General features: G+C 39.3%; 1 protein-coding gene across 2 annotated transcripts; it reads right to left on the minus strand.

Annotated features, from left to right (window-relative positions):
- Positions 1-1767: 1767 nt before the first annotated feature.
- On the minus strand, positions 1768-5740 carry LOC128856432 (uncharacterized protein CG1552). Of its 2 annotated transcripts, none has more exons than XM_054091735.1 (3): positions 5473-5740; positions 2281-2395; positions 1768-2133 (listed from the first exon to the last, which is right to left on the minus strand). In XM_054091735.1, exons 1-3 carry the CDS (start codon positions 5603-5605, stop codon positions 1908-1910), a joined length of 474 nt encoding a protein of 157 aa, XP_053947710.1. In that variant the 5' UTR covers positions 5606-5740; the 3' UTR covers positions 1768-1907. The 2 variants fall into 2 exon arrangements, with proteins under 2 accessions (XP_053947710.1, XP_053947709.1); XM_054091734.1 differs by having other exon boundaries at positions 2242-2395.
- Positions 5741-20645: the final 14905 nt, after the last annotated feature.

Here is a 20645-nt window from a genome sequence, read left to right on the forward strand (position 1 = left end):
GTCAGGCTCGATGAAAACGATTGGAGAGTGCCCATCTGCCGTTACCGCGACCCAAACCATTACCTGTGGTGGGTGCGTCCTCCTGGTGGCCAATCGATGACTTAAATTCTCGTATGAACGGTCGGTCAAATAAACTCTAACGTTTTGGGAGTTTACGAATTGCTCAATTTGAAAAATTTACTCATCAAAAACACAATGTTCGGAAATTGACCGCTTTCGGCCAAGCGAAGCAACTTCTTCGGTCTCTCAAGTCTGACTTGTTGCTGCTTTAGTGTGAGAACACGCGCCTTTTGGATTTTGTAAGGCTTGACTTTGAGATCATCTGTCAGTATGCGGCGGATCAGATACGGGCAGATATTTTCAGTTCTTTCGCCATTTGATTGGCACTTTGTCGGGGATTTCGCTCAAGCCGCTTTTCCACTTTTTGAACCATTTCACGTGACGTTGCAGTCTTTTGATGACCAGCTCCGTGACATTTCGCGATGCAACCAGTATCATTGTAACGAGTAATGGGGCGATAAACAAAAATTGTATGTACTTTAAGCTGCTCGCACTCACGAACAATCGCTGGTTATGCATCAGCCCGTGCAACAGCTGCGCGAGCGGTCTGAAGTTGGTTACACTTCGAGTGACGGACCCTGTGCAAAGCGTCGTCTCTCTCTAATAAATGCGCCTTGCCTCAAATGCTAGAAGAACTTAAGCTTAAAGGTTTGCAATAAAACAATTTGCATAAAATATTTAAAGATTTTATAAGAAATTATCCGGTGATGAGACAACCTACTGTGCATCTTTGTCTAGACAGTGGCACCAAGAAACCATCAAATATACTTTTCAAAGCCATTGATGAAAAATCATCATCCGATTTGCGGATTTCAAAATTAAAATTTTTCTTCGGATCTTAGTAGAACTTTTCATGCTTGGCTCTAATGGATGAGGGCACAGAGATCTAAATTTACATTTATGTTCTGAGTTCAGTGAAGCTCTTTAAATAAAAATATTTAAAAATTATATTTTTAATCTTTGCTAGTAAGAAATAATGTTGATTAGCACCTCACTGAAAACAAAATTGTCGATCCGCGTGCCTGAATGTGGACAGCCCTGGTATAGGTCGCCACATATCACTGAAATGAGTGCACCGCGTAAAGCAAACAAAGCTAAAACCCAAAAACAATAACAAGCAAATATTTTTTGAAATAACCTTACAAGCGGGAAGTTGATTATCAGATTTTTCTTGGAAGGAAATAATCGCCAAAAATTACACGTGGGTGGTCAAATGACTTCATTTCAGCTTATTTTTCTGACATGTATGTGCATGTGTGTGTGAAAAGTGATATATGTACGTGCTACAGTTGGAATGCTCTCATTGTAATTGCTAAAATGGCAAAAAAGAATGGAACTTAATTTATGCGCGTATGCGGCCAAAATTCCACTGGTGGGCAGTACGTCGCGCCAGCGCCAACACCATGCCAACTTACGAGCTCCACACGTACATACTCCTATGTTTAGGTATATGCCTGCGCATAAATGATATTTGCCGCCCGAGCATGCGCATGCGCACCTCAAATGCACACTAGATATGAGTTGTTGATAACCAATAATTAAGTCATAAAGTATATAAATCGAAGGTGTCATTGAATGAATCGAGTCCATTGAGATTGTTATCAATTAATTATGGGGGTTATCACGTGCGCATACGAATAAGTTGTACGAATAAGAATAATAAAATACCACCGCATGATTTGATTATTTTTTAAGTATACAATATTTTTTTTTTCTTTTTATTTTATTCTCTTTAATTTAAATTTACTTTTAATAAAGCAAGGAATACGTAAACTCATTGCCACTTGGCACGCGCTCACTTTTTACACCATGCGATGGTGCGTGCACATCATTTTTGATTTCCATTCTTATCTAAAACTTAGATCATCCACATTGTAGTTGCCCAAGATCAAGTCTGACTGTGCTTGTTGGTGTTGCAAATTCAATAGCTTACGGTGCCTGTAATGCATTGTTTTCAAACGTTGCATGCGACGCTTCAGATTGCAATAGACTGGACAGCAATCCGGAAAGGGTTTATACATCAACTCCTCCTCATCGCCTTGCTCGCATTGTTCGGGTAATATATCCAGGCAGCTAAATTGCAAATAAGTGATAGAAATAAATAGAGAAAAGCAAAAGGATATGGATTAGTGATATCACATTAGCAATATTGTGGGGAATGGTGCAACTACGAATATCTACTCGTTGGGTCTAGACATCTTTTCCACTACAAAAATAGACCTGGAACGTGGTACGATTTGATTATTCTCACAAAACAAATTCGCACACAAGCTGAGCAGCACTAGACGGCGTGGTAGGAATTTCGATTGCTCCCACATGCAACGGCGATATGAACCTGAAAAATAAAAGTTTTTTTATTATAATTAAGTGCAGTAGGACAATTATATGCATACATATATTATTAATATTATTATTTATTAGGAAAAATATATAGATATTAAACCTAATTGCTTATAAGAATGCAAGCTACAACGGGGAAAAAGAAATCCTCTATTTTTATTTTTTATTTTGCGCAAATGTTGTAAAACTGATTTCTGGTCGATCTCTAGCTCCTGAGCGATGGTACGACTACTAACATGCCGGTCAACTTCGATTATTTCTGTGATTTTCAATGACGGACCTGTCTATGCAAGACGCATCATTAACATCAAAAATACCTGAACGGCATCGACGAAACCAAAATTGCACGCAATTAAGTGTTACAGTATCGGCACCATAAACACCATTCACAATTTCAGCGGACTGGATTGCGTTTTCCCCTTTCATCATCATTAATAGCACCAGAGCCTTGTGCAGACCATTGCATCCGCAACTATGGTTGTCCACTCCGATTGATCCTCTGCTCCGCCTTTCTAGTCTGCGAACTCCATTTTCCGCAAGTCGGCTGTAACCTCATCAATTTCTTTTTGCAGACGGTGTTGGAGGTTTTCTTCCATTTGAAAAAATTTCGAGCATTCGTTACAGAGTCCGGCACTCGAAATGTAACCAATTTAAAAGGCCATAAATTTACTTCGGAAAATTACTTTTATTCAATTCAAAGTAAAAAATGTGTGAAAATAATACAAAATTAAGAATCAATTTACTTTTGCTCGATATGACCACCTTTTGCCTTGACTATGGCCTTGAGACGGTCGACGAAACGAATCGCAAGCTGCTCGAGTGTGATTTGTAAGTACAGTAGGTTCTGTTTTTATGCGGCTTTTTTTTATGCGGTTTTGAAATAGTGCGGTTTTTTTTAAATTACAAAATGCATGTCGACCTATCGGGAATTGTACATATAAACAAGATTCTAAACCAGCTAAGCAAAAACTCATCACAGATTACATCAGAAATGCTAACCCTACAAGTATGGAACCGCCTGCATAATTATCTAGATCAGACGTGTACATTTCCTCAAGTGACGAAAGTGATTTTATGCCAAATCCTAAACGAACGCGCAACATGTGGGTATTGTCTGATTCTATTTCTGACTTAAATTTATTTTTCGATTCTGACGTTTCTTAAATAAAGATATAATTTTCAAAAATACAATATTTTGCTTATGCGATTTTATTACATTATTTCAGATTTATGCGGTTTTAGCACTTTTGAAACGTATCTATAGTTTTACTATAGAACTAGTAGCTTTTTTATGCTGTTTTTTTTTTATGCTGTTTCTTGCGGAACGTATCTACCGCATAAAAACAGAACCTACTGTATTTTGGCCCATTCGCGGATAATGACTTTTTTTCAGCACCTCGAAACTGGTGAATCTTTTAATTCGGACCTTGCTCTCCAAAATGGCCCAAAAGATAATAATCCATTGGATTCATGTCTGGTGAGTTTGAGAGCCATCGTGTGTTATGAAGTGTGGAACATTACGTTTTAGCCATTCTTGGTTCACTCGAGCTTTGTGAGACGGTGACGAGTCCGGCTGAAATGTCCGTCGTCTGCCACAGAAATCTTTGTCTGCCCACGGCTTCAAAGCAACCTCAAGAATACATTCCCGATAATATCTCGCATTTATCTTTATTTACTTTAAGGTGCTCGAGCTCACGAACAATCGCTGGTTGTGATTTTCCAGCCAAATATAATGCAATCACACGATTGCGTTTGAAATCCATTATCGATTTTCTTTTTTCGCTATTACCCTCGGCAAAATGCTTCCGCGCACTTGTAAACAATACTCTGGGCTGTCATTTAGGCAACTAACAGACAGCTGACGCCCGGGCACGTTTCGAGAGACGGATCCTATATATGAAAAAATGCAAACGGCCAACAGCAAAAGAAAAAAATATTTTCAACTGCTTCTATTGCACCAAAATTCAGTGGGATATAAAACTGCCTACTCGAAATTTTTTTTGAATTCGATTGAAAAATTTGTAATTTTGATGAAAATTTGTGAATTTTTTTTTTTTTAATTTGCGCCCAGTTTATAACTTCAATTCATATGGTTTTTATGGAAGAAAGCACTTAAAAAAAATTATTAAAATTAAATAATAAACAAATAAATTGTAGAAACGTGTTAATAAGTCCTAGTGATATAGTTATTTAACTCAGTGTATGCAACTGGAAGGTATCTCAGATGCAGTAGCATGATAAACCACTTTTCTGTTGCCAGATCCAAGGACTTTCCGAAAATTATGTTATTCGCTTTTACACATCGACTCATCTTACAATTATTCATTCATTTACGGAAATTTCACATTCGATTTTCACACAATTGCGACTTAATTTATTTACATAAAACAACTGAGTATCACCTTTGATTACTTTAATCTCCACACTTCATCTTATCCGTAAAAATAAAATATTATCTTAGCTCTTTACCAAGGAAAAAAATTTAGATTGCGACATTTAGGTGGTCTACCGGAATTTTCTTTTTGAGAAATAACTCGACCAGCAAACTTTGCACGAAATAACACGATTTCTATTCCTGGTTTTTTATATCCTGTTGAAAATGAAATGCCGTTTCTTGTCATAGAAGTATTTCCTAAGTAAGCCACCATTCACGGTGGTATGCACTTCATTTCCAAATGAAAAATGTTATCCTATAACGGCAAACTTTCCCCTTTGTGGATTTTTATTGGTACCTTGACGACAAATATATGTAAGTAGTAAATTGAGAATTGCCAACGAGAAAATGTCGTATTTTGAGCAAATGCAGAACGAAGTCTTTACCAAGATTTTAACCATTTCAGGGTTTTACAAATTTGAAAATTTGAAAATTCTGCTATTTCCATAGGTAATTCAGTCCCATTTTCATTATTGACTGTATACATACATATATTTATACTAAGTACTCAAACGAGCGCCTGATTATTTTAGATTATTTTAAAATTTATTTATTTTTTTACTTTTTTTTACTTTTATCATTTTATTTTGTTTTTTGTATTTTTCAAAACTTTAATTTCTTTAATCTATAATACTTACGCAACACTGAATTCCTGTCATCTTCCTCGCTAGAATCCACCTGTCGGCTGTTATAGTGTCGCATGTGATATTGACCAAAGGCAGCACAAGCGCCAAGAAACATTAAAATTAGTAAACAACTAAAATATTTCATCTTTTTGAAGATATAAACGAAACTTTAAACTTTATTTTATTATAAAAAGCGAACTCTTCCCAAGGTCTTTTTCGTTTTCAGTATGAACAGCGTCTGATGAGTGCCATCCGCGCGTGTTACCCAAAACGCACTAAATTTACACGGTCCACAGAATAATGATCGCCTTGATTCATGTATTCATTCATAAATTGCATAAAAGTATAAATTTATGTACACTGTAAAAAAAGCGGAAAAAATGCAAAAGCGTTCTAAACAGCCTGAAACGCAATGGTCAGCAGAGTGGCAAAAAGACCGGAGGAATGATGACTTCGACTTAAGCTTGACGAAGCTTTATTGCTGTCAGATATCTAATTTACTTGTATATATTATCAAAGGTTAAATAGTAAGAGTTGTTAAGATTAGCTTGGAATCAATTCTTTTTAAGGGGTTAGCGGTAGTCAAAGACCCGAAAAACATCATGATTCGACTTGGCTTTGCAAAATTTCAAAAAACAAAAATTCATAATTGTAAAAGCTATCGCTGTTTGTATGGAGCCCGTTTCTCCAGAAGTCCCTTGCGGTGACCATCACAAGTTCTTGGAGATTGATCTAAAATCTATCGGACAAGAGAAATTAGTTTTATTAATAGATAATCTTGTGCCTGATCGAAGCGTTTTTTTCAAAATTATTCAGGAAATATTTTTCAGATTTTCGAGAAAAAACCGACAATTAATTGTAAAAAAAATCGTAATTTTTGAAAAAAAAAATCCTTCGATCAGGCACAAGTTTTTACGTCTTTCAAAAGCAGTATAAATTTTATTGAAATCTACCAAGCGGTTTTTAAGTTATCGCGATCACCAGTTCAAAAAGCATAGTTTTGAGAAAAACGCATTTAAAGTTTTGCTATCTACTCCGGAGCGCCCGAGCGCCCTTTGTTAGTTGTTGAGTAACCCGAAAAGTATTTGTCGGATTCACTTAAAATTCTCACATAATATTTTTAAGATATTATACTAAGAAAATGCAAAAAAAAAATCAATTTTTTGAAAATTCTGACTACCCCTAACCTTCTTCTTCTTAATTGGCGCGATAGCCGCTTACGCGATTTTGGTCGAGCTTAACAAAGCACGCCAGTCGTTTCTTTCTCGTGCTAACCGGCGCCAATTGGACACACCAAGTGAAGCCAAGTCCTCTTTCCTCTTCCCCTGCTATCACCTGCCGGTGCCGCATCGAATACTTTCACAGCCGGAGCGTTTGTATCCATTCGAACGACATGATCCAGCCAACGTAGCCGCTGGATCTTTATTCGCTGCGCTATGTCTATATCGTCGTAAAGCTCATACAGCTCATCGTTCCATCGCCTGCGATATTCGCCGTTGCCAACGTGCAAGGGTCCAAAAATCCTGCGCAGAATCTTAAGACGGGCATGATGAGAGTCTTGTAGAGTGTTAGTTTTGTTCGTGGAGAGAGGACTTTACTGCTCAGTTGCCTACTTAGTCCCAAGTAGCACTTGTTGGCAAGAGAGATTCTACGTTGGATTTCAAGGCTGACATTGTTATCGGTGTTAATGCTGGTTCCTAAATAAACGAAGTTTTTCACAACCTCGAAATTACAACTGTCAACAGTGACGTGGGTGCCGCTACGCGAGTGCGCCGACTGTTTGTTTGAAGACAGGAGATACTTCGCTTTGCCTCTTTATGCCTTACCCCTTAAGTATAAATTTGCTAACATATATTATTAAATTTACATACATTTGCAATGGAATAAACGTAAAAAATGTTGCATTTGTTTAAAGAAAAGCTAAAAGTTCAAATTCAGTGAAAAGATACCTTTTTTAATTAAAATCATATCAAACCAGAACCCATGGTGGGTTTCCTACAAAACTTTTTCTTACAATTAAGCACAAAATTAAAAACTATCACCCCTTTGACCCACCCTAACACATTTACATGCTACATAGTGACACTAATCAAGAAAAGGGGCTCCGTTTGAAGCTACCGCAGGAAATTCGCGAACTCCATCCCTTTCAAAATGCTGCTCATCTTTGGACCAAGTTTATATTTCTTTAAATCAGTTTTTGATAAAAAAAGTAATATCAAGTAGCTATGACTCGTTAATACAGCTCGTGCAGCAAAATTTCCCAAACATTTTTAAATATTTATCAAGATTTTTTTCCATATCCGAGAACAATAGGGTTGCCAACAATTCAGTGAATAGTCTAAACAAATTGTGTGATTAAAAAAGAATTGAAAGAATTGCTATATAAAGTATGCAATACGAAGTCTTACCGTTTAGTAACGTCTTTTAGAGAGACACAAGCAATTAATCTGAACTGCACGTCATCCGATTTTTTAAGAGTGGGTGCACAGATTTTTGAATACGTGGATAATTTTTGCTACTTGGGATGCACGATCGTTGCAGATGGAGGAAGTGAGACTGACGTTGAAAGCAGAATTACCAAAATCAAGACAAAACGTGGAAGGTCACCACAATGATCACAATGATCCTTATAATGTGAATTTTTCAGCTTCGAACTATATCAAACACCGAATTACTGAGGAAGCCTAGTCAATCCGCAAAAGGAAATGACAATGGATTGACCACACCCACGAACCACCTAACGCCGTTCAAAGGAGCGCTTATTTTCCTTTATTTTTTTTTTTACTTTTATTTGAATAAAACTTGGAATGAACATAGAGCCTTTGCACAAAACCAAGTTCGATGATAAAGAGGAGTTACTGATGCCCAGTGCTTTAACTAGGAGTTAGAGGATTTTATATAACTAAATATGCAAATATATTATAGAGAGAGAGGCCAGATTCGTCGCATTTTCTGCAGTTTCTTGAACTAACCCCTAGAATAGGTTTTCTTTCTCTACCTTTTTGATAAACTGACAACAATCGACGACTGAAAACTTAGCACGACAATATGTCCTACTCTACTTTGTCTTCACAACGCAGTGGATGATGTTCTCGTCCTAAAGAGTAAATCATTCTGGAGTTGTGTAAGAGCGACTCTGGCAAAACAATATTTTCATTAGAATTTCAATGTAACATTATTTTGTTTATACTCGCTTCCTGTGTGAATTAGAAGATCTAAGTTCAGTTTCATATTTCAGACTATACTAGAAATGAAGGAAATTGTCGCCACTGAGGCTTTGTTAACCGGAAGCTTGGACCATTTGGGAAACAATTTAAAATTAAACTTTCTAATCCATAATCCAACATCCTGTACTTTTTTGACCTGTTGATCTGCTTACACCCTTTTTGGGACCTCTTCCCATGGCAGAAATACACTCGAAGGTTTGTCATTGCCTGCCGAGGGGTGACCGCTATTAGAAAAAAACTGAAAGGAAATACAGTAAAGTTGTTGTTGTTGTACCAGTAATACAAGCCCTGTCAGTGTAGGGTATATTGCCGGTCGTCTTCGTCTAGTTCATCTAAAGGTAGGCCCAAGAGACATGCTGTTTCGACAGGTTGGGTCCAGAGGGAGAGGGGTGTTAGATGAGTAGGTTTTAAAGGGTATGTGAAAAGGTGGTTAGTGTCGTGCTGGACATATGTTTGGTATGTCGGGATCAATTCTGGATAAGTAGGAGTTTAACCTGCTACAATATCCAGAACGTAAGTGTCTCAGTGTTACGCGAGTCTCACGGTGAAGCTGGAGCTCTTCATCTGCTGCTAATTGACTATTCTAAAAGTGACACTTCAAGATTAAGCCTCTCTGTGTTCCCTGATTAGGGACAGCGTTGAATTGGACAAAATTATTTGCAAGGTGGCGCAAAATTAATCACCCTATCGGAATATGTATAATTTGTGCAAACAAGATAAGCAATGGAGCGCGTAAAAGTCACAATAAAGATTTTCATCACTCAGAATTTTTATTTTTATTTTTTTTTAAACGTATTCAAAAACAAAATTGGATGATTAAGTTGGTGCCACCTTGCCTAAAGTCTAAATTCAACCCATCGGATCTTCAAAAAATAACTTAAATATAAAAGAATGATTTTAGTGTATGTATATATTTAAAAAAAAACATTGCGAGCATTCCTTTCATGGAGAAAATGCACAAAATTGCCAGCCGAAAACAAAAACAAAACTGTCACAAATCACTGCAATTTTTGAGCCACATCAAACTTGAACTTTGCGGGGCCACCGTAGCCGAATGAATTTGTGCGTGACTACGATTCGGAATTCAGAGAGAACCTCTGTTCGAATCTCGGTGAAACACCAAAATGAAGAAAAAGTTTTTTCCAATAGCGGTCGGCCGTCGGCAGGTAATGGCAAACCTCCGAGTGTATTTCTGCCATGAAAAAGCTCGTCATAAAAAAAATATCTGCCGTTCGGAGTCGGCTTTAAACTGTAGGTCCCTCCTCACGCCACAAAAAGGAGGAGGAGCTCGGTCAAATACCCAAAAAGAATGTACGGCGTGTAGGGAATACCCGCTGCATTTAGAAAACAGCATTTTTCGATAAATTCTGATTAAAGGGTTGGAAATTTTGCAAAATATTTTTTAAGCCACCGTAGGACGTCTTTTTTAATTAATTCGTAGGGCACTCGGATTTTTTTTGTCCTGTTTGATGATCATTTTTGAAAGGTTATATTCTTAAATCGATAGAAAATTAAATTTTTTTATACCTACCTGGAAGCCCAAGCTATGATAGAAATATGTCAAATTTACGTCCAAAATCGAAAAAGTCAGTCCAGAAAAGCCGGGATTCATATGGTTTTTGAAGGAAACTGAACTATAAAAAAAATTAAAATCAAATAAGAAACAAATAAACTGTCACAACTTGTCAATAGGTGTGCAATGGTTATTTAACGCACTACAGTTACAGTTTGTAAATTTAGAAATATATTCTTCGTTTGTAACTTTTTCGTTTCTCTCTGTGTTCGCACACTTTAGCAATTCACTTATTATGTTATTGTTATACTTGTGTCATTGTCGCTTTTGATTAATACAACTAAGTATTTATTGTTATTGTTGATGTTGAATTGCACTAAACTAAGCTGATCTCAACGCCATTCAGTGATTTACCTAATGAACCCCTGCCACCCGAAGTGGATCAACGCCAGTTGAAAAAATCACTAGATGCATAATGTTGTTGCTGTTGTTGGTCAGCGTTGAATTTGCATGAATTTTTACTTGTTTAAAAATGTTTTTTAAAAAGCTAATTTAAATCATTTTCAATGAAAATACTTTTTTCGGTAGACTGGAAATATTCCTTGAAAGCTATTGTAAATACAGGGTGGCTAATGAATTTTGCTACATTAAGAAATTCAAATAACTTTTTTTTTAGTGTATGGAATTCATTTGTTTTTTTTTTCAAGTTGAAGGTCATTAAATTTTATTAAATGTAGCTTAACTAGTTTTAAAAATAATTGAATTTAAATGCCTCCCATGCTCGTTGACACAAGTGCGGCATCTTAGTAAAAAGTTGTTCATTGCTGCTTTGAGAGTTGCGACAGGAATAGCCGCAATTGTTGCCCGAATGGATTGTTTTAGTTCATCCAAATTTGTTGGCTTTGTTTTATAAACTTCTTGTTTACATAAACCCCATAAGAAAAAGTCAGGTGCAGTAAGGTCAGGCGACCTGGGGGGCCAACGAAATTCGGAGTTTCTTGAAATCAGTTTATTGGGAAATTTTCGTCGCAACTCTGTCATAACAGTCTGGGCTATGTGAGACGTTGCCCCATCTTGTTGAAACCACACAGAGTTGAAAGGAATTCTCTTTCGGCGTAGTTCTGGATAGAAAAATTCTTTCAGCATTTTCAAATAACGGTCTCCAGTAACCGTAACGGTGTGACCATTTTCTTCAAAAAAATAAGGCCCGACAATACAGCGTGAAGGAACCGCACACCACACTGTCACGCGAAGAGGATGAAATTCCGTCTCGTGGAGTATCTGTGGGTTAGAAGTACTCCATATTCGACAATTTTGTTTGTTCACATTGCCGTTTAAATCGAAATGGGCCTTATCATGAAAAGGCAGTTTAACATGTTTTGGTCTTCTTCCACCATTTGCAGGATCTTCTGGCAAAATTCCAAGCGAATCGGCAAGTCTGCTGCATTCAGTTTGTTAACCATTTGAATTTTGTTGGGAAATAAGTCTAAATCTTTGTGCATTATTGTTTGCAAAGACTGTCGGCTGACACCAAGTTGAGCAGATAAGCTTCTTGTTGAAACCCTTGGATTGCTTTGTATAGCTGCAGCTACAGCAGCGATCGTTTCCTCCGTCCGAACTGGTGGGTTTCGATGATAAGGCCTTCTTGCGACTGTTCCTTGCTCAGCAAAATTATTCACCAGTCTCATTATGGTCCATCTGCTCGGGGGATCGCCGCCAAACATCCGCATGTACTCTCTCTGTACCAAAACTACGGACTCCAGTGCGTGATAGCGGCGGACTATCCAAATTCTTGTTTGCGTGTCGTAGTTATCCATTTTAATAAATTTTAAAGATCAATCTGCAAATTAAAACAAAAATGGAACAGATAACTTAAAAAGAAAAAAAGTGATTCAATTTTTTTTTGGTAGCGGCTTTCATCAGCCACCCTGTATATCAAGAGAATAAGAAATCGGTTAAAGGTTTTAGAAACAACACAAAATGCACATGAGACTTATCAGGCATGATTTACATTATGTCAAAAAAGTACCGGGAATTGTTCAATAAAGCGCAAAATATTTGCTTAATCATCAAAATAGCAAGCAATGCACATATGCCAACGATTAATCCAGTCTTCAAAGCACCTTTCAAACGCGTTTGAAGAGATCTTCTGCAGCTTCTTCAGCGAATTCTCCCTAATGGCCTCTATAGACTGAAAGCGGCGTCCGCGGTGTGGCAATTTAACTTTTGGGAAAAGGAAAAAGTCACCGGGGGCTAAATCCAGTGAATACGGTGGTTGTTCGATGATATTAGTCGAGTTTTTGTTCCAAAAAGTGATCACAATATGAGCCTTGTGAGACGGTGCATTATCATGGCACAAGATCTATGAGTTTTCTTTCCACAAATAGCGCCGTTTCCTACGCACATTCTCACTCAGACGTCGCACAACTTCCAAATAATATTCTTTATTTACCGTAGAACCATTTCGAACGAATTCCGAGAGCACAACACCATGATAATCAAAGAAAACGAGTAGTATGACTTTCACTTCTGGCCGACTTTGACGTGGTTTTTTGTGTTTCAGCTCATGTGGATAGTGCCCTTTAGCCGCCTGTTGACTGGTTAGCATGTCAAACTCATATAACCACGTCTCATCACCTGTTATAACTGTTATGATGCGCTGGCTAAACGTTGGGTCCGCATTCACTTGTCACTTGCTCAAGCAAGTCTTCAGCCACCTTCCTCCCTATGATTTTTTTAAAGCAATTCAACTCTCTTGGAACGAGTCGAACAGCCACGCCTCTCATGCCCAATTGATGGTGTAAAATATTGCGAATTGATTCGTGAGACACGCTAAGATCACGAGTTACCTCCCGCAAACTTAAATAATGGTTTTCTAGCAGCATTTCCTTTGCTTTGTCGGCGGTTTCATTCGTTGAAGGCGTTGATGGGCGACCAGATAGGAGCAAATCTTCCACGACTTCACAGCCTTCTACGAAGGCCTTTTCCCACTCATAGACCCGTGTTTTTTGATAAAACGCACTCGCCATAGGCGATTCGCACACGAAATTCCGTTCAAAACACAAAATTTAGAATAAATTCTTTGCTCGATATTTTTATCCATAGTGAAAATCGCAGAGCACACCTGCGGTGGACTGATATAATTAAATGCCAAAAACAAGCTAATTGACAGATTGACGCTCAAGCTCTGCGGCACTATAGAGGACAGTTGTACCAACATTCCAGCAAAAAAAAATTTAGACATTTTTAAATGAACAAATCCCAACATTTTTTTGACAGAATGTGGTTTAATCAAATATTTTTATATAGTACATATGCATATGTATGTATATAACTGAGGTCTTTTCCATTTAACAGTAACTGCGACACATAATATATGCAGCTTATCTTAATTCACCATATGAGTTCTTGTCCAAGGTCGTCTGTGTAATAAATGACAGGTATTTGTCATAATCAATTTTATTAAGGGCTATTTTATGTTCACATATACATACGTATATGCATATACATAAGTGTGTGTTTAGAGTCATTTATTAGTCAGCAGTTTGTGCTGCTTCCTTTGACACAAAAAGGTAAACGTCGGCTCACCAGAAAGCGGCGCCAGTGTCCAAAGCCATTGGTTCGTTGGTCATATCGTACGATATATCATTTTCCCAGAATTGAATCTCAAGTTTTTTTGTTGTTCTAACATCATAAAATATTCCTCATAAATTTATGGGAAATACTGCTGAGGGCCCGATATACATACATCCGACTGCCTTGGGAACAACAATTTAGCTTATTTACTCGGTCATAATATCTTTAAATTTGTACGGGCAAATTCAAGGCTCATTAGCTTGTTTTACGTTTTTTTCTTTCAAGACGAGTGGCAATTTTCCATCCAATTGACTAGTAGCACTTGCCGTGAAGCAGGAATTCTAAGTTGTTTCCTTAACGACGACATCTTGATTATGGGAGTGCTTCTCAATTTGACAAGTCGTACGTAAATATAAACAAATTGAAAGATAAAACTTGTCGCTTCCATAAGTTCTAGGCGAAAAGTTGAAAACCTTCAAACAAAGGTTGGTGGTCACAAATAGTGATCGACAGATACCATAAAATATTTAGGCCGTCGTACAAAATCCAAAGGACGAATGATCTGTTAGGATGCTCTCGGCCAAACATCTCACGCGTCACTGCAACCCTTACAGGACATTGGAAAGTAGGGGATCATGCAGCTAGACTCAATCTAACCTTCAATCCTATCTGTAGAAGCTGTCAAGCGGAAGAGGCGAAGGAAAGTATTTTCCACTATTTATGTGAATGTCCGGGACTAGCCAGGGCACGACTCAGATCCTTCGGTAAGCCGTTACTACAGCAAATTAAGGAGATCTCAGACATCGAGATAAAGAATTTGCTGCTATACTTGGACCTCACTAAATGGATCTGACTTAAAACAAAAAAAAAAACGACAGCATCACACGAGGACAGTGGTCGTAAAACGATGCTGGTCACTAATTAGGATTATTTCCGTGAAAATACCCAACCTCTTCAACAACAACAATAACCTCCTTATAATAAAAAATGTATCGTGCAGCATTCGCAAAACTCGTGCCACAAAAGAAGTCGGACATCTGGCATTATCGCGATTGTTTGGCACTTTAAAACGATTTGCTCTCGGTAGAACAGTGCAAAAAAAGAACCAAACGTAATAAATTAAAATAAAATTTCAGTCGCGTTTTGTTGAATAAAAATCCAAATTTTAAATATGAGTAGACAGCGTGGACAAAGCTCAATTGAAGTCAGAAATTTAATTAATAGTAATAATGAAAAAGGCAAAGAAGAGGAAAGTCGAGAGACGGAATTCGGAAATGCCTGCATCCTCGACCCAATCCAAGGCAGACAAACCTTTGCCTGACAAGGCAGAGGCTAAGGGGCCTCAAATGTCGAATGACACTCTTCCGTCAACGTCTGGCGAATCATTCGCGAGAATGGCAGCAAAGGCAATGACGGTGGAGATACATACCGACAAACAAGATGGTCTACTGTCCAAAGGGCAACAAGACTATCTTGACAGCTATCTTTGGAAAGCTATCGGTGAGTCGAAAGACGCGCCGACGTTCGAGGGGAAAAGCATGGTGGACGGCATCGTAAAGGTGCACTGTTCCAATGCTTTTTCCCGAGAATGGCTAGAAAAAGCGATAGCAAAGATTCCAGCCTGCGAAAACAGCAAGTTCATTCTTGTTGAGAGTAGCAAAGAAAGGCTGGTACGAGCGAGTGTCTGGATTCCGGGTCCTTCCTGTAATTCAGCAGAACTCCTCAAACGCATCCGTGTTCAGAATAAGGATCTTGACACGACTCTCTGGAGAGTATACTCGTGCACCAGGCAGAAATCCGCTACCACTTCGGAGGCGGGTTCCCACCTGGTACTGGGTATCGATCTTGGGTCCCTCAAGTCGAAGTACGGGTGCCGTCCTCACCTACATCTGGGGCGGATCCAGTTCCGTGTCCAGGATAAGGTGGAGGACAAAGCGTAAATATACTCAGTCTCATGACTGAAGTAATATTTACACAGATAAATCTGCAGCATAGCAAAGCGTCTACGGCTCTCTTGTGCCCTAGGCATGCAAAACTGCAAACAAACCCACACATAATACTTATACAAGAACCATGGGTATGTCACAAGCGTATCTGTGGTCTAAGTGCTATGTCGTGTGGACAAATACTTCATTGTGAAGGGAATGTGAGACCGCGAGCATGTATTATCATGCCGAGGTTGATCGAACACTCGATGTTAAAAGAGCTATGCTCCGGAGATATCGTTGCTGCAAAAATAAAGTACTTGAAAAGTGGGAACAGTGTCGAAGCTATCATAGTTTCGGCCTACCTACCCTAAGACTCTTTACAGCCACCTCCTTCGAGGGAGCTAAGAGAAGTGGTCAAGTACGCAGAATCCAATAATCTGGGGCTAATAGTGGGCTGTGACGCAAATTCACAGAACATTGTGTGGGGAAGCAGAAAATGCAACCCCAGAGGTCTCAAGGTACTGGATTTTATCCTGTCATCCGATTTGGTCATCCAAAACACTGGTAACAAACCAACTTTTGTGACCAGAAGGAGACAAGAGGTGATTGATTTAACACTTACCAATAGGTCAGTTGGAAATCAAATCAACCGGTGGCGAGTTTTGGAAGAGGACTCTCTTTCTGATCATCGTCTTATCGAATTCCGACTGGGAATTGACACAATATCAATACCTTCCGGTAGGAATCCTCGAAATGTGGACTGGGACAGGTATAGTGAGCTTGTAACAGAGCGATTACCAAACCTGAAAAAACTCAAATCAGCAGAAATGATTGAAGATGCTACTAAGAAATTACAATAGAAGGTACTTTAATCAATTGCTTTGAGGAACTGTGTCCACTCAGGCAAAGCAGACAGGGGAAAGCGGTTCCTTGGTGGAACCCTGAACTGTCGAAGCTTCGTGTACGGTCCAGGAAACTTCTCAATAAGGCCTTGAAGACCAAAACAGAAGAGGACTGGGCCAATCATCGACTTACACAGAGAGAATATAAGAAAAAAGTACGGCAAGCCAAACTTGAATCCTATAGAAATTTCTGCAGTAACGTCAAAGAAATGAGGGAAACAGCGAGACTTTGTAAGGTCCTTCATTTAGACCGCTCAGTAAGGCTGGATTCCATTCGAAAACCTGATGGTTCATACACCATTTCCAAATCGGAAACGTTTAATGCTCTACTCGAAACCCATTTTCCGGGTAGTAGAACTCTCTCTGAAGCTGAGAGTGGCATGAACAATGACGGTGGCAACGGTGGAACCTCTAGGTACAGCTGGTATATTGCTAGTCGGATAGTGACAAGGGAATCGATAAGGTTTTCCTTACCTTCCTTTGAGAACTTTAAGTCCCCTGGACCTGACGGAATATATCCAGCAATGCTTAAAAAAGGAGGAGACAGGCTGATTGAGGCCCTGAAAAGGATCTTCACAGCCTGTCTTGCATTTGGTTATATACCATCCCAATGGCGACGCGTAAGAGTAGTATTTATTCCGAAACCAGGAAAAGATGACTATTCCCTAGCAAAAAGTTTTAGACCAATCAGTTTGACATCGTTCATGTTGAAAAGTCTGGAACGAGTGTTGGAGAAACATATTCGAGTGGGGGTATTGCCGAGAAGTCCACTTAGTAGAAATCAACACGCTTACCAGAGTGGAAAATCACGTGAATCAGCCTTACACGATCTTGTTAGCAAGATTGAAGCTGGGCTGGAAGCTGACGAATACACAATGGGCGTGTTCGTGGACATTGAGGGGGCTTTTGATAATGCCACTTTCGGCTCGATATGTTCTTCTGCCGAACGACACGGAGTTAATCAAGCCATTATAAAATGGATATACTCCATGCTCTCTGAGAGGCTGTTAACCGCTGGTGGGAGCGATGACGAGCAAATCACAGTCAGGGCCAAGCAAGGATGTCCCCAAGGGGGTGTTCTTTCTCCGCTGCTGTGGTGCTTCGTCGTAGACTCCCTATTAGCGGAGATGCAGGAACTCGGCTTTCACGTCCAAGCATATGCGGACGACGTCTGTGCGCTAACATCGGATAAATCCTTAAGGAGGCTTTGCACGAAAGTGCAGAGGATTCTTGACAAAATCGATGATTGGTGCACGAGACAAGGTCTTTCCGTTAATCCGAACAAAACAACCATAGTCTTGTTTACGAGAAAACGGAAATTGGATGGACTCAGTCTTCCAACACTGAAAGGTGTGACACTTGGTCTTTCCAACGAAGTTAAATATCTAGGAGTAATCTTGGATAAGAAGCTCACCTGGGAGACACACGTTTCACTGAAGGTGAATCGTGCATTGAAGATTTTTCAGCAATGCCGTAGAGCCTTTGGCAAAACTTGGGGTCTGAAACCTGCTGTGGTCCTATGGATATACACGGCACTTATCAGACCAATCATCACTTACGCTTCTGTGGTCTGGTGGCGATGGAGCATGGTTAAGTCCACAATCCGGGAACTATACAGGCTGCAAAGAAGTGTATGTTTATGCATCACGGGTGCCATGAGTACAACCTCTGGTGATGCCCTAAATACTATGCTTGATTTGCTCCCCCAGGATCTTAAGATACAACAGGAAGCAATAAAAGCAATGTGTAGACTCCATAAATATGGTTTCTGGCACGAAGATGGAACTTCGGGACACAGAGAAATCTTTAAGTTGCTGTCGGAGCAGTATCCACTGTTTTTGGCACCTAAAGATAACCTGATACCCACAGTTTCATTCGGAAGGAAATTTGATGTCAGATTTCCATTGCGTGAGCAATGGAGCAATCCAGAATGCATGCAGGGAGGTTTGACGGATATTTTCTTTACCGATGGGTCCAAGACTGAAATAGGGTCTGGAGCCGGATGGTACTTAAACGATAGTAATAAGTATCACTATGCTATGGGGGGAATGGCAACTGTTTTCCAAACAGAAGTTTTTGCCATCCTAAAAGTAGCCGAATGGATAATCGAGAGGAGATGGAGCGGGAAACAGATTGGAGTCTTCAGTGACAGTCAGGCGGCATTGAAGGCCCTGGAGAACGCGAAGCAAACCTCAAAGATTGTTCAAGAATGTAAGAAGAAGCTTAATTCTGTCGCAAGACAAAACAGGCTTGTACTTATATGGGTTCCGGGACACTCCGGTGTTCAAGGAAACGAAATTGCCGACGAATTGGCCAACCGTGGATCACCGGTGCCCCCACAGGGGCCAGAGCCAATAATCGGAATCAGTCCCGCAGGAATCAAGAATTGGATCAACGATTATGTAGGCAATCTACATAAAGAGCGATGGTCCGGTCTAGAACGCTGCAGAACTGCAAAGTGTTTTGTGACAAGTCCGAACAGAAAACTGTCAAACTTTCTACCGAAACTTAGAAGGAAAGACATTCGGTTGATGGTCGGCATCATTAATGGACACAACCCATGGGGTCAGCATATGACCACCATTGGAATCATCGAGGACCCGGTATGGCTGTCATGCTTGGAGGAGGCGGATAGCACTGAGCACTTTCTCTGTGAGTGTCCTGCCTTTGCTAGAGCGCGACTACGAGTATTGGGTTCCGATGTCATGGGAATGAGTAATATTCGTTCTCTAAAACTGGAGGATATTTACAGATTTGCCAAAGAATCTGGAAAATTCTCACAGGACTAACTATCTCTCTCTCTGTCTCTACTCTTTCTTATCTCTTTCTCTGATACTTTCCTCCCTCCCTCCTTGACTATCTATCCCCTTTCCAGAGCTTTAAATACAATGGGCTTTTTAGCCTGAGTGTTTTAGGAGCCACCAAATCTCCTGGTGCGCCTTGGCCCGACCTCTTCAAATTCAATACGGGTAAAACCGTTCGGAAAATCCCAGAAATAGTGGATAGACCCCGTTTAACTGTATACGACGTGACAAAGAAACAAAATCCGTGGAAAATAAGAAGAAATGGGGACGACCAAAACTGTTTTCGAATGCAGATGAACGGTGAATAGGGCAACAAGTTAAGAAAAATCCAAATTTGAGCGCTCTTAAGCTCGCAAAAGAAGTCGCCCAACACCTTAATATTGACTGAAAGCACGAAAGTATACGTATAGTGTTGCGAAAGAATAATTATGATGGAAGAGTTGCACGAAAAACACCTTTCATCAACGAGATTAACCTATACAAGTGAATTATATTAAAATCGCAAAGCGTCATGGGGATATGGATTTCGAGTTCTGGAAGCACGTTTTATTTGCAGATGAAAGCAAGACTAACATTTTTGGGTCAGATGGACAATCACATGTGTGGAGAAGACCTAATGAAGAGTTGCTGGAAAAAAACTAACGTCTGACAGTTAAACTTGGGTGTGGGTTGGTAATGGTATGGGGTTGTATGTTCGTTGCTGGTACTGGAAATGTATGCTTCATTAACGGCAATATGGACCACAAAAAATATCTAACAATTATGAAAGAAAATTGCGCCCAAAGTGCTAGAAAGTTGGGAATTAACGATAATTTCCAGTACTATCATGACAACGATCCCAAGCATAAGGCACCTGATGTCCGTCTATGCCTTATGTACAACTGCCCTAAAGTGCTTGAAGCACCTCCATAATCTCCAGACATCAATGTCTTTGAACATCTATGGGTTCATTTGGAAAACCAATTGAAAAGCTTGTTATTAGAAATAAGAAAAATCTAGAAGTTGATATTTAAGAAGAGTGGGGGAAAATAGATCCTTTAACATGCAAGAAGCTAGTCAAATTCCTGCCAAGAAGACTGAATGCTGTGAGAAAAAATAAAGGCTTGCCGGCTAAATATTAATTATATTGTTTTTTCTCAAATATTATTTGCCTAACTCTACTTTATATAAATGTCCGAGTTCTTTTTTGTCATGTATTTTGTTAAATTTTGATATTTGTATCTTCTATGTACGAA

Source organism: Anastrepha ludens, chromosome 3 (assembly GCF_028408465.1).
Source record: "Anastrepha ludens isolate Willacy chromosome 3, idAnaLude1.1, whole genome shotgun sequence".
NCBI classification, from domain to species: domain Eukaryota; kingdom Metazoa; phylum Arthropoda; class Insecta; order Diptera; family Tephritidae; genus Anastrepha; species Anastrepha ludens.